Genomic DNA, 13571 nt, shown 5'->3' on the forward strand with positions numbered 1-13571 from the left:
TTTATTAAAGTATCAGCTCTTCATATCGTAAAATCAAAGTCTGCTACTTGAAATAATCTCATAAATGAGTTTAATTTGGCCTTGGTAGTGTTATCATTAATCAGTTTGAAGCGAAGTGCAGAATAATCAGAGAAGGAAATCAGAAAGGATAAATTTCTATACAGAAAATAAATAGCTCTGCTAATATCCTCTGAAAATAAACAGCCACCGAGTGACAGAGGGATCTGTCTATGTACAGTATGAAAGTATAAACTTCAGCCACACACTGTCATGGAGTGTGTCTAGAGAGGAGGGGGGAAACCGAGGAACCCTGACTAAAAGAGGTTATCTAAGCGTCCGCGTGTTGGCAACAGGAGATGTCTCTCACACGTAATCACACATCTACTCATACGTTCACTCGCACATTCGTTCAAGGTTCCTAACAAACTCATTTGTGCAGGTATCCATGTTGAACCTCACTCACTGGGAGCTGGGAAAAAAAGAGAAATAGTTTTGTTTGTTATTGAAAAGAAAGCTGGGAAAACTTTCTATGGATTGAGCAACAATGTGTTGAGTTTAGAGCATCAGTCACCTGGTGCCTCCTCTGTTTTAGGCTCTGGATCTGTGGCTGCAGCTTCTGATTTTTCTGTTTGGAAAGACAAAAATATTTACATGTTAGTGACTAATTATCTTCATAAAGCATCCTGCCAAAGGGTACAATGTGTACAAATTCAAGCATGTTTCAGTGTTGACTTTATACATGTCGGAAATAACAAATCACAACAAATGTACAAATCAGGAAGTGTGTAAGATGATTTGTGATTTTGGTGAACCACTTCTTAAAAGAAATGGTGGTTTTGTTTTATAAAGTGAAATAATGTCTTTTAGCCATACATACTTTGTTATTCAAAGTTTTAAAACCAAAGCCACGTCAAGAAATAAAAACTTGTTTACGTTACAGCACATTTGTATAGTTTTCCATATATACTTAGAGTTGCAGATTCTGGCTAATCCCTCGACTCTGACAAATCCAGAAATGGCTGAGCTGCTGAGTCCATCCTGTTTATGTGTCACTCGATCCCCTCCCTCTTCTCCTGGCTGTGAAACAGAGGCACAGAGGCTCTGTGAGCCTGACATGGCCAGTGGAAGACCTAAGTGTGTGTGTGTGTTAGTACGAGTGTGTGTGCACGAGTGTGCGTGTGCTCTAGTTTCTCTCTGGACTCAGATTGCACCTTAATGAGACCATGATGACAACAAAGCGTTGGCAACACACACACTCACACACCTACACACAACATGCACATTGTCCAAACAGGCTTGTGGTCAAGCTTGAGGGTGAGTCCAGTTTGACACCACAGGGGGTCGAAATCAAGTAAATACGAAAGGTCGAGGAGAGTGCGGTATTTTTTTTTTTTTATGAAATTAGGCTAACATAAGTATTATATAAGAAAATAATAAAATATGTGGTTTTAAACCCAACTTAGTTTCCCCACACTGTTTTTAGTTTAACATTTCCATGGTACTGCCCACTTTAGGACTGAGTTTTAAATTAATATCCTGCAGTTCGACTAAAAAAACACACATCTTCTTCTTCACACACACACATGCACACAAAAGCTGCTCACTGTCATTTTGTAATAATCTGTAATGTAGTGAAGGACACTTTGCATCTGACTATAAAGAAAGTGAAGAGCAAACCTCATGAAGCTGCCTGTAGCCTGTGCCATTTGAATAAAGTTACATCACACAGCAATTAGAGAAAAGATAAATGTGAAAGTGCCGTGTCACACAATGCGATGAAGTCCTTTTCCATCAAGAGAAAGTCAGGACAAGCCTTTCATTTTGGATGTTTTTTACACTGTTTGTTAAAATGATCAGAGGTCCCTCTAAGCCAATCTACCCTCCTACCTGCCAAAACAGAAGCCCTGTCTCAGAGCAGCTTTAACCTTTCAGGTTTTAACCTTTCAAATATCCTGATGACATATTTGCTCAGTGAGTAATTGCATGTTCTCTGAGCTGAGCTGTCTCAGCTGAGCAAACTAACACGTGAAATGGTGTTCAACCATTTTTGTGCTACCAAACAACTTTGGAAAAATAACTGTAAATACTGACTTTAGATGATAACTTAAAACTTCTGAATCAGGACTTCTTTTAGGACATAGATACTCATTAGACAATAGTTACAAATCAAAAACTTATCAGGCATGAAATTCAATGTCGCATTTCACACACCATTCACATGTTCTACATATTTTCTGTGTGTGTGTGTGTGTGTGTGTGTGTGTGTGTGTGTGTGTGTGTGTGTGTGTGTGTGTGTGTGTGTGTGTGTGTGTGTGTGTGTTTTGTTGGGTATTGCCTGGCTACTGTCTTTCAGTGTTGCACGTGAGAGTCAGAAGGGACGTTTTGTACCAATTGTACATATTGTATATTTACACTTCCTATATCTGAGGATTTGTCTCTCTCTGTGTAAAGACAAATGCTATTTGTTGATACTGTTTTCTACCTCTTGTGCCACAGTAGCTTGTGATGGACTGTCTATGGACATAGATTTGGTTTTTGCACCTCTTTTCATTTTTTTCAACATAAAAAAATGTAATTGAAGTAAGTGCTAGTGTCTTATTTTTAGTTAGGGTTAGGGTTAGGGTTATGTCTTTCGGGGCTAGGCTTTAATGTTAGGGATATGTCTTCTAAGGTTAAGGTTAAGGTTAGGGTTTTGTCTTTTAGGGTTAGGGTTGGGGTGATTAGGTTTAAGGATATAATCCTAGCACCAACCCTACAAAAATATACCAATAGGGCAAGAACAATGTATTAATTATCCAACCCTAACCCTAAAAGACATAACCCTAAACCAGGGGTAGCCAACCTGTAGCTCGTGAGCCGCATGTGGCTCTTTGCTTTACGGTGTGCAGCTCTTCGATCCATTCATAAATATATATATATATATATATATATATAGTTATGTGTAGTGGTGTGCTGATCAATCTAAACTATATATATGGATGCCAACATTGGGATCAGTTGGAATTGATACTTAAGTTTCAGTTTCTCTTCTCTAATACGAATTTAAACACACAAACACGATAAATCTTGCTTTGAAATTTGAAATGTATTAATTTTCATTTTATGTCATTTCGTTTATGTGTGAGAGTAAGTGTGTTTGTAAGACCCCGTGTGTGACGTGGCTCCCTATAGTACCTCGGGAATTTTTGTGGCTCTTAGTCTATGGTTGGCCACCCCTGCCTGAAACCTTACCTAGGGTTATTATCTTTTTATTGTTTGATACTTTTTTCAACCTCTTGTGCCACAGTACTTTGTAATGGACTGTCATGTTTGAAAAAACTAAGTGAGGAAAAGTAAAATATGGATTAATTTTTTAAATCTCTTCTAATTTTTTTCAACATAAAAAAATTAAATGTTAATGTCTCATTTTTATTTAATAAGCATCTTATTAGTATGAGTCACATCAGGTCTTATTTCAAAATATCAAAAGAAAGAATTGGCACCTGACTTGTTACATGAGAGTAAAAAAATATATACTACTGGTAGAGAACAATGTATTCTTTAAATAAATAAATAAAGCCATAGTATTTAAAGAAACTTAACTGCATTTTTCTTACCCCACTGGGAAATATGTTATCTCTTGACCCTCAATTCAGGTGTCAGTTATTTTTGTCTTTTAATACCTGAAGTAAAACATTTTTCTGGACAGGTGGCTTATATCAAATCTAATAGATGTATGTTTACTAAAAATAAGACTTAAACACTTGCTTAGATTTATGCTTTTACTGTGTGTTGGAGGAAATGTGTCCTTTTCCCTTTTAACTTAATACTTTTCCAACAATGTTTGGTCTTTTGTTGTCTCTGAAAAAGCAGGTAGCCTTTGTCTAAGAAAATTTCTCATTTGCCTATAAAACAAATTGCACATTGAAATGAAAATACACACAAGCTTGGAGTCTCACAAGCCACAGCTGACTGCTGTTTAGTGAAAAGCTGAGTTGATCAAGTAAAGTCGTCACAGAAAACTTATTTGGGAGGGGTTTCAAAACTTTTTTTTGTGACTTCAAACTAAAGAGTAGATAAAATTTAACATTTTTTAATTTTCTTTTATATTATCTTCCTTTACAGGAGTCAAAGCATCAGCCTATTGCAGTGTTGTTTCTGACTCTGGCCTACCTTGCTCAGGAGCTGCAGCTGCAGACTCTGAGGAGCTGGCTGCTGTCTCTGCTGTACTATCAGCTGCTGCTGGAGCTTCACCAGGAGCATCAGCAGGTGCTGCTGCAGGGGCTTCTTCAGGTGCTGCTGCAGGGACTTCTTCAGGTGCTGCTGCTGCCTCTGCTGCTGCTGCTGCCTCTTCGGGTGCTGCTGCTGCTGCCTCTGCTGCTGCTACCTCTTCAGGTGCTGCTGCTGCTGCCGCCTCTGCAGGTGCTGCTGTTTCTTCAGGTGGACTAGCTGCAGCAGGCTGGGCCTCTTCACCTGCAGGTGGAGGTGCAGCAGTGTTTTCTACAGATGTTGCAGCTGCAGCAGGTTCTTCTGCCGGGTTTGCATCGCCACCCTCAGCAACTGTCTGGTCAGGGATAGTTTCACTGTCTTCGGCTACTTTGCCATTTTCATTAGCCGCCCCTGTAGGGAGCATGAGCACAGCATGTGATACAAACACTCAGCACATCTCAAAAGAGCTGTTGGAAATAGATCTAATACATAAAGACAAAACTTACTTATAAGCTTCCATAGTGCAATAGCAACACTTTTTCAAACCAAGATTTAAATCAAGTAATGAGCTTCACTGAAATTTGCAATTAAAAACATAATGTGTCATACTTTGAAGAAATTAATCCCGTTGCAAATCAACGACATACCCTGTGAGATCTTCAAATGCTGAAATGACCTTTGTGTCTCATTGTTACCTATTGATTCATATATTACACATATCAAAGATCATATCAGATCCACTTTGTCACAATATATTGGTCAGGGGATGAACTTCTCATGTCTTTATACATATGTATATATATATATATATATATATATATATATATATATATATATATATATATATATATATATATATATATATATATATATATATATATAACTTAGTTATAACTAATGTGTGTACAATACTCGAATTTGTAATCTCTACTCAATTAACATCTGTAAGAATGTAAAAACACATAAAAACTATCTATTTCTATATCTGTTAATTAATTCAGGCATTAAGAGGTTGAAGTCTTGGTACACCATATAAGTAAAGATTTGTGCTCTATGTTGTTGATGTTTATATTATTGAGAAACATACACTGAAATCTTTGAATATCATAACTGTGAGAACATGGTCACATGTACTAAGATACAAAAATGAAGTGTAAATTTTTCTTTTACTGGAATCATTATTTCTAATGTGAGACAAAGGAGCTTTGACAAAGAGCAGACTACAGTGAGTCACAAGGGTCAATTATTTTTCTGAGTGAACACTGATCTTTCTCTGTTGTGTCCTTTTTCTAAATTACCCTGATGTTTTTTCTTGTCCTACATTAAAACAAATCTTCTCAGGTTTAACATTAAAATATGAGACACTTTTGGATGTCACCTCTTAGCTCTGCTGTGTATGTTGGCCCTAGGTTTGTGTTGCCTCTGTGATGGCTACAGCGTTTACCTAATCCAAAACCAGAGAGTTAACCAGTAACACATATCATCACAGCTGCCACGCAACACTGAAAACAACATCTTTACACACTACAGAGGAACCTGTTGGTATTTTACAGACTTCATTTGCAGATCATGACTTCTAAGGTGAACAGATACAGCTGAGGGTGAAAGAGTCAGATTGGATAGAGACGCTGATAGTTGACTAACAAAACCATTTTATATGTGTTGATACTACTGAATATTATATCATTAAGAGAAAGAGGGGCAGCTATAAATAACCCAATACAAGCTTCCTTGCATGCTCAACTAAAACCACAAGGGGTTAATGATGTTGTGAATTGTCGTTAAGAAACATTTTTCCTGCCTCTATAAACACAGGTTGCCGTGCTTTTCGGAACAATGTGTATCATTTCCTTGTCGTCTTTTTCGTCAAGGGAATTTGCATTGCAAAGTGTTGTAAAGCATGGATCAGAGATCTCCCAAAGGTTGACTTCCCAGCTTACATAAACAAGCTGTCTTTCCAGAAATATGAACATTTTGCATGACAAAAATAAAAATAATAAATCTGTAATTGCCATCTGTCAGCTGAAAGATGCAAACTGAGGGACAGCATGGTTGTAGTTTTTAATAATCTTCTGGGGGGAACCTGATGTTTGATGTCAACCTGTTCGTGTGAGCAACAAGCAGCATCGGGTGAAGAAATGAGTCACATGCAAAAATGAGATCAGATCACATCCTTAAGAATTTCCATCTGACCTCTGAGACAAGTGTCAGAGAAACACCTTGTGCTTGAGTATCTTTGAGCTGATAAACCTGAAGAGCAACAGCAGTGGTGAAAGTTGATTTGAAATTATAGAGAGAAAATCACTTTTAAAGGGGGTTAGAGGTCAGGGTCAGCAACAACTTGCGCACTTTTCTCTATATACTGTATCTCTCTAAGTTCATGCATTCAAGCTCAGCCCCTTGAGTAAGCATTAATGTTTTCCTCAATGGACAAAATATAGAAATTAAGAGCAGATCCACTTGCTCAGAGGGGGGCCAGCTTAGTAAATCTTCAACCGGTTGTTCACATACTTATTGTCTCAGCTCTGTGAACTTATGCTTGAGCTGGCACAGATGCAAACAAAAACCTATTCTTTGTATTTGTTCAGCACATGGATGAGAGGCAAGAATAAACACTTGACAGCCTCTGAAGGGAAACAGCACAAATATATGTTCAGCCTTAACAAGTCCGAAGTCACAAAAACAGGATCCAGGGTTGGTCTTTTACCCTGAAAAGTGTACTACTTAGCACCACAGCAAGGCCATCTCTGACCCACTACTACAAAGGAGTGTCCAAATTGGCTTCTCCATTTCCTATTGAAACTTTAGACTGTCACCAAATCTGCTTTGGTCTCACTCTGAGAGGACAGGGCCAGAGACCACAGTTAAATAATCACAATAAACTTTCCCGTCCTGTCACTGTGGAGCTCAGGCTCACTATAAAACCGAAGACACCAGATACAGTAGCCAGAGACACATCGATCATTTGCATGTAGGCTGGGAACCTTTATCAGAACAGAGCTATAACTTCAGTACCATTAAATGGATGATGCAACTTTAGAAGGAAATGGCAGAGAGACATCCACTACCACAAATTAAACAGCTATTTTTAGTGTTCAGCTGTTAATAACTTTTCTTTTTTCATAAAATGTATTCACAAATATGAATTCAACAAATAGTGGACCAAAAATGAGTCAAATCATAATAAAACATTTTACTTAAAGATATATTTTGAGCTATTATAGATACATATTGTCTATGCATTACTGCTTGACATTTTTAAAAGAATAATAGCCTAATGGTTTAACAATAAAACAGACCAGTTGCTGTACTTAAAATGTAACTTATAAAATTGTGGATAAAACTTAGATTTCTAAAAGAAACTGTGCTTTTAATTTACTTATTTTGACCAACTTTTTACGTTTTTTCGCTCCGTATATGATGTCTTATGTGTTTGCTCACTTGAATATGCTGTTAATAACTGCTATTACCATGTTTCTGTTTGGTTTTTTTTTCTGTTGACGCATACAGTTAAGTCAATGTCACCGGAATGTCTTGTGCTTCACCTGTCGTGCTGGCTCCGTTGCTTTCCTCTGGTTTAGTACTTGGTCGAGTCGTATCCACCGCAGAAGTTTGTGAGCTGGTGGAGCATCCCATCCTGTCCTGTGCACATAGAGGACTGGATGGTAAACTTCAGAGTCAGGAGGTGAGGAGAGGAGGTGATGACGTCGTGCATATATATCCTCTCTTTAAATGAACAGGGCTCCAAACTGTGGACAGCGAATCCCCTGGAGGACGAACTTATGAATAGTTCTCGTCGGATTCCTTTAGTCCCGTGCGTGAACGAGCATGATGGGTCTTCCTCTCTGCACAAACGTGTCCAGCTCTCCGTGCTGTAACTACGGGTCTCCAAACAGTTGGGAGGGCAGGTGAAATGTAGGCTTTTGTTGTGTACTGTAACTTAGGCTGTTTCTAGGAGGCTGGCGAAGGGACATAAATACATTATTCAGTCAGTGTGCTGGGGCCACCTCTTGTGGTAGGGAAAGTGAACCTGTTGCAGTTTACAAGTTAAAAACAGTAAAGGACGATCCAAATGAATACCCCCTTTTGAGGTTTAAGATGCATGAATAAATACATTTAAAAATAGACATACTTATTACCATTGTAGATATTATAATGTTGCCATATGACTAAAAAGAAATGAGCAAATTTATAAATAAAAAACTCAGAGGTCATGAAAAGGGGCCTCTGTCAAAGAAATGAATGTTGAGTTAGCGTTTTGTTGTTCTTTCTGGTTAAGTGAGATCGATTTGAAGAACACTATCAACCAGAGGAAGTTTACAATTCACTGTTCTGAGTTTTGAAAACCTATAAATAAAATGTGCTATCTTCTTCTTCCTATTATCATCTCCATTATTGTTAATCGTCACAGTAGCAGAGTAAAAGTGGTGTTGTTATGAATGGTCAACGGTAACAAGTCTGATGAGCAATGTGCGCAGTACCGATTTGCGCAGGTCCACCGACAGAAAGCAGCGCAGTGCATGATGGGACTTCCTTTCTCTCCGAGGCCATATTGGAGTTAACTCACAGTAAGACGAGCTCTAAGTTTTCTTCCTAAAAAAACAGCAGGAATCGATCTTTTTCTCGTTATTTTCCTACCCAGAAGTTGACGAAGGTCTCTTCTTTTTCCCATCTCGCCCGCAGGTTGGCCGAACCGGACTAAACCGCTAAAATGGTGGCCGCTAAGAAAACGGTGAGTGGCGTTGACTCGGCCGGGCTGCACGAGCTGCTGCTTCACGTGGAGACGTGTTTCTGTCAGGCCCTGTTAGCTCGCACAGCAGCGCTTTGTGTTTCCTGCTATGTTCACTTTGTGTGTATCGTGACGGTGTTTTTTAAGTGTGGAGTATACTTGTTGGCGTCATTGACGAGCTGTTCGTCCGTCTGTTACTTAAAATATGCATAAACTCAGCCGTCAAGCTAATGCTAGTTAGCCAAGTCGAAGGATGTTGTCTGTGAAACACCTACACAATATTCATGTAGCTGCCATTAAAAGCGTTGAAACCGTGTGTTTTCAAGCAAATACTCCTTACATTAGAAATTTGCTAAAGTCAGCGTTCAATATACTACTGTCTGTGTTTAAAACCCTGCTGTGACTAACTTTGGATGCGTTCATGTATATTAACAGAAAAAGTCCATGGAGTCTATCAACTCCCGACTCCAGCTGGTTATGAAGAGTGGAAAATACGTCCTGGGCTACAAACAGTCCCAGAAGATGATCCGTCAGGGAAAAGCCAAGCTGGTTATCCTGGCCAACAACTGCCCTGCCCTCAGGTACTAGCAGATGATGAAAGACAACCATACATTAGACTGTTTTTCACTAATGAAAATAGCGTTTGGATTATTCACACAGGCTTTAACTTGTTACTTTGTAGATATTACAGTAGAACATTTTTATGGGCTTCTTGATGGTGACATTAGTACAATAACATATGGGCATTTAATTTTTTTAAGGCCACTAGGGTCAAAGTTTGTGTGAAGTCAGACTGTGTTGCTTTGACTTTTAAGGTTAGACTTACATGACTTGGGATATCTGTTAATATCTTTCACTTAAAAGGTAACATTTCGATATGATTGTGTGGCATTCAACAAAGGTCCCTTGCTGTATTTTTTTTTTTTTTAGCCAATTCTTCTTACATTTTCCTTTGTCTCTGTCCTATCCAGGAAATCTGAGATTGAGTACTATGCCATGCTGGCCAAGACTGGTGTCCACCACTACAGTGGCAACAACATTGAGCTTGGCACAGCCTGTGGAAAATACTACAGGGTGTGCACACTGGCCATCATTGACCCTGGTAGGTACCAGCTTGAAACTGAATTCAAGCTTTTCTTTTAGATCACATTTAGCCCAGAGTCATTCAGATTTCATAAAAATGTAAAAATGCCAGCAACACTCGTAAGTAAAGAGAACTATAATCTAGACCACGGATCTCAAACTTGTGCCATGGAGGGCCAAGAGGCTGCAGGTTTTCTTTCTCCTCCAGCTGATTTCACTGATTACCTCACCTTCAAACAGAGAGCAGTGACTAATCAGTGAAATCAGCTGGTTGAGTTTGTGGTTGGAAAGAAAACATGCAGCCTTTTGGCCCTCCATGGCACAAGTTTGAGATCCCTGTTCTAAACCAACATGTTTCAGCATTTGGTCTTCACTGAGGATGTGTTGCTGGAGTTTTTACCTTTTTAGACCACTTCCCCCTCTCTGTGCACCTTGGACGTTAAAGTTGGCCCAGCATCCTTTATTTGAACTTTAATTTAAATTTTATAACAGAAGGGGCACACACAAAAGGACCCTGTAAACAGAATATTTCTGAAACAAGCTGGCCCTCCCTGCTCACAAAATAGTCCCATAACATTAGCACCAACCCCCACCATTTGTATTGTGTGCATGTTTTTTTCTTAACCGTGACACTGCATTGTCCTCTATGGTATCATTTGATGCTTTCCTAATAAGTTATTTTATTGAGAATGCTGATCTGTGATGTGGCTCAAAATTACTGCCTCAACACAGCTCAAATTTACTTGAAAACATCCTTTCACATATGAGTGTTTGATTGAAGTTAAATGAAGTTATGAAAATGACATGGTCTGAATTTATTTAATAATTTGAATCCTGCCACACAGTGTCTTCTGTGCAAAGTGGTCCATTTCAGGACTAGTGGTTAGCTAAATGAAAGTCTCTTTGAGTTCTCAGTCAAACCACCAGAACATTTAATCAGTGACATTTAAGCACACCATGTTGCAATGTTTTATCATCAGTAATGTGTTTACCACTGAGGCTCTATTTTGTTTGTTTTTTTTCTGTGCTGTATTCATGGCTCTCTTTCTTTGGCTAATCTGACTTTGTGTCGTGTTTCCTCTCCAGGCGATTCTGACATCATCAGGAGCATGCCAGATCAGCAGCAGCCACCTCAGTAAAGCTGTTCCCCCATCCCGTTGTTATAAATAAAATCGGTGTTAACGGTACACACTGCAGTCTTGTCTTCTCTGATCAATACAACCTGGATGTCAGACAGTTCATTATTCCTGCAAGTGTCCACCAGAGAGCATCAGTGTGCTCCTGTGATATCCTCTCATCAGGTTTCCTCCATTAGCACACTGAAGGTCTAGTGAGGACTTTTCTGGTCTCAGTGGAATTGTTTATATTGTGAAGCTGTCAGCAGAAATCTTACATTTAATTCAAAGCGATCAAAATTTGAAATTTAAGTTGATCTTTCTTTAGAGAATTATGTAACAAAGCATGACAATGGGATTATACACTTCTGTGCCACTGACGCTTCACCCAACTGACCGCTCATCACAGTGTTGATGTCAAAATTACGTAACTACCAATCTTTGAGAAGAGTTTTTTTTTCTCACTTACATAAACCTTGGTAATGTCTGACTGCTCTAATGGCCAAAGCTCGTTGACTGTAATCGAGCAAAGATACTTTTCTCTTCGAGGCATTAAAAGCTTTAGGGTGATGAAGGCCTCTGTCACATAAACTGTTGATGTCTTCCAACTTGTGTACATGAGTTCAGTCTTGTGCTCCAGTAAGCCAGGAACAAAAAGGTTTTCTAAAGGGTAAATAATTGATCTGACCAGTGATCAATCAAGGCAACATCTCACAAGGTTTGGATGATCTTTTCATTTAACTCATGGATTATGAGCCAAGTTTATTTAAAATTGAAGAACAAAAATATTTACTTTGAGCTGGACATTTTAAATATGATTATTTTTAAAAGCCATTGAAAGTGTTTGGCTTGACTGATACAGATATTTCTGTTTCTGTCAAGATACTGAAGTTATTTTGTTCTCTCTAATCCCCACGTTTTGAGTCTTTAGCTGTAAAACCAAAAACAAACAAAAAAAGCTCAATGTTCCTAAGTTACTCAACAGAAGTCTTCTACTGTTTAAGCCATTTATCCTTAATTTTATGACTGTGACGATGATTTTTCAAGAACAGCAGAAAAAGATGCTCTTGAGCATTTATATTTTATGGTCCCTTATTATAACAATCCATGCCATCAGTGTTTGGGTGTGGTGTGGATGGGTGAATGAGACTAGCAGTAAAAAAGCACTTTAGGTGGTTAAGAATGCTAAAAAGGTGTTAAGTGCCCATTTCACATTTAAAGGGGCACTGCACCAGCTTTGTACATCACTTGTTAAGAACAAATATGTGGTGTGGATACTGAGCAGGCGGTGAAAGCCTAATGTAGCACCCCTTTAAGACTATGACACATTGTATAGGAACTTTAGACTTAGGATTTAAAGTGAAGTAATCATGGCCTTGCTGCTTCAAATGCAAGAACCCTCTCTTTAAATGTCACTTGCAAGTGCCTACATCCTGAATGAGAGTTTAGTGATTTAGCATCGTGGCTAGTAAAATTACTGCAGCATCCAAATGGAAAAAAAAACCCACTTCTCATAAATAATTATAACCAGAGCACATACACTACTGGTACAGACATCACATCACTCCTGTTCCCGCTTTACTCCACTGATAACTTAAAAAAAAAAAATGTATCACAGCTCATTTCTCAGAAATGTTCAAACCTTACGAGCCACCTCGCCACCTTAGATCCTTGGGTGGAGCTCTGCTGTTCGTTCCTAAGTCGGGGTTCAAATCAAAAGTTGATCATGCTTATTATTTTACCAGAGTCCCTTGGCTTTGGAATGATCTTCCTGAGGAAATAAGGCCTGTTGAGCCGGTATCATCTTTTAAAATTCTTCTTAAAACTCACTTTTACAGACTTTTATGTTTTTTAACCATTTTAATTATATTGCAATGTGATGTCATTATTTCCCCTTTTTATCTTTACAATCCAATGCTCAATCACCACTAACCTCTTTACCACATACTTCTTGTCATTTCCATGGTTCTCTGCTATGTTTTTAATTGTCAAAGCTCTTTGTATGCAACTAGCCTTTCAAGGTGCTATAAGTAATTGTTAGTATATTGTTATGAATACTGCATGAATTCAACTCACTTCCGAGTGTTTGTGTTGTTCGTTGCATTGGACAAAATCTTCTGCCAAATGAAACTGCAGAACCATAGCAGAAGATTTCTTGTATCATTTTCATAACTGCAAATGTTTCAGATGTGTGTCCTATTTCCAACATCTGAAGAGTAAAAATAGTAATGCATTATGTTTCATGTTGAATTTTAACCCATTTGATGCCAAGATCAGAACTGATCGTCCACATCTGAATGATTTCTGCCCAGAGTCAGAGATTTAAGCTGTCTATCATCCATCGAGCGGTTTGGCCCAGTTTTCCCCCTCACTGCCTCCCTAAGCCGTTTTCTTGATTCCCAATTAAATCGAATGAAATCATCCCAGATGATCTGCTCACGTGCTGCAGATGCCCC

At 38.6% G+C, this 13571-nt stretch overlaps 2 protein-coding genes across 2 annotated transcripts; one reads left to right on the forward strand and one right to left on the reverse strand.

The window, feature by feature from the left end:
* Nucleotides 1–68: 68 nt before the first annotated feature.
* Nucleotides 69–8179, reverse strand: LOC141802814 (uncharacterized). The gene is made up of 4 exons (XM_074686554.1): nt 7734–8179; nt 4153–4599; nt 572–625; nt 69–469 (listed from the first exon to the last, which is right to left on the reverse strand). Exons 1-4 carry the CDS (start codon nt 7822–7824, stop codon nt 456–458), a joined length of 606 nt encoding a protein of 201 aa, XP_074542655.1. The 5' UTR covers nt 7825–8179; the 3' UTR covers nt 69–455.
* Nucleotides 8180–8668: 489 nt separating this feature from the next.
* On the forward strand, nt 8669–11187 carry rpl30 (ribosomal protein L30). The gene is made up of 5 exons (XM_074686130.1): nt 8669–8756; nt 8872–8920; nt 9353–9498; nt 9889–10019; nt 11087–11187. Exons 2-5 carry the CDS (start codon nt 8900–8902, stop codon nt 11137–11139), a joined length of 351 nt encoding a protein of 116 aa, XP_074542231.1. The 5' UTR covers nt 8669–8756; nt 8872–8899; the 3' UTR covers nt 11140–11187.
* Nucleotides 11188–13571: the final 2384 nt, after the last annotated feature.

Source organism: Halichoeres trimaculatus, unplaced genomic scaffold (genome assembly GCF_033239565.1).
Source record: "Halichoeres trimaculatus isolate MK-OKI-2021-1 unplaced genomic scaffold, fHalTri1.1 fHalTri1_scaffold_14, whole genome shotgun sequence".
Classification (NCBI taxonomy): Eukaryota; Metazoa; Chordata; class Actinopteri; order Labriformes; family Labridae; genus Halichoeres; species Halichoeres trimaculatus.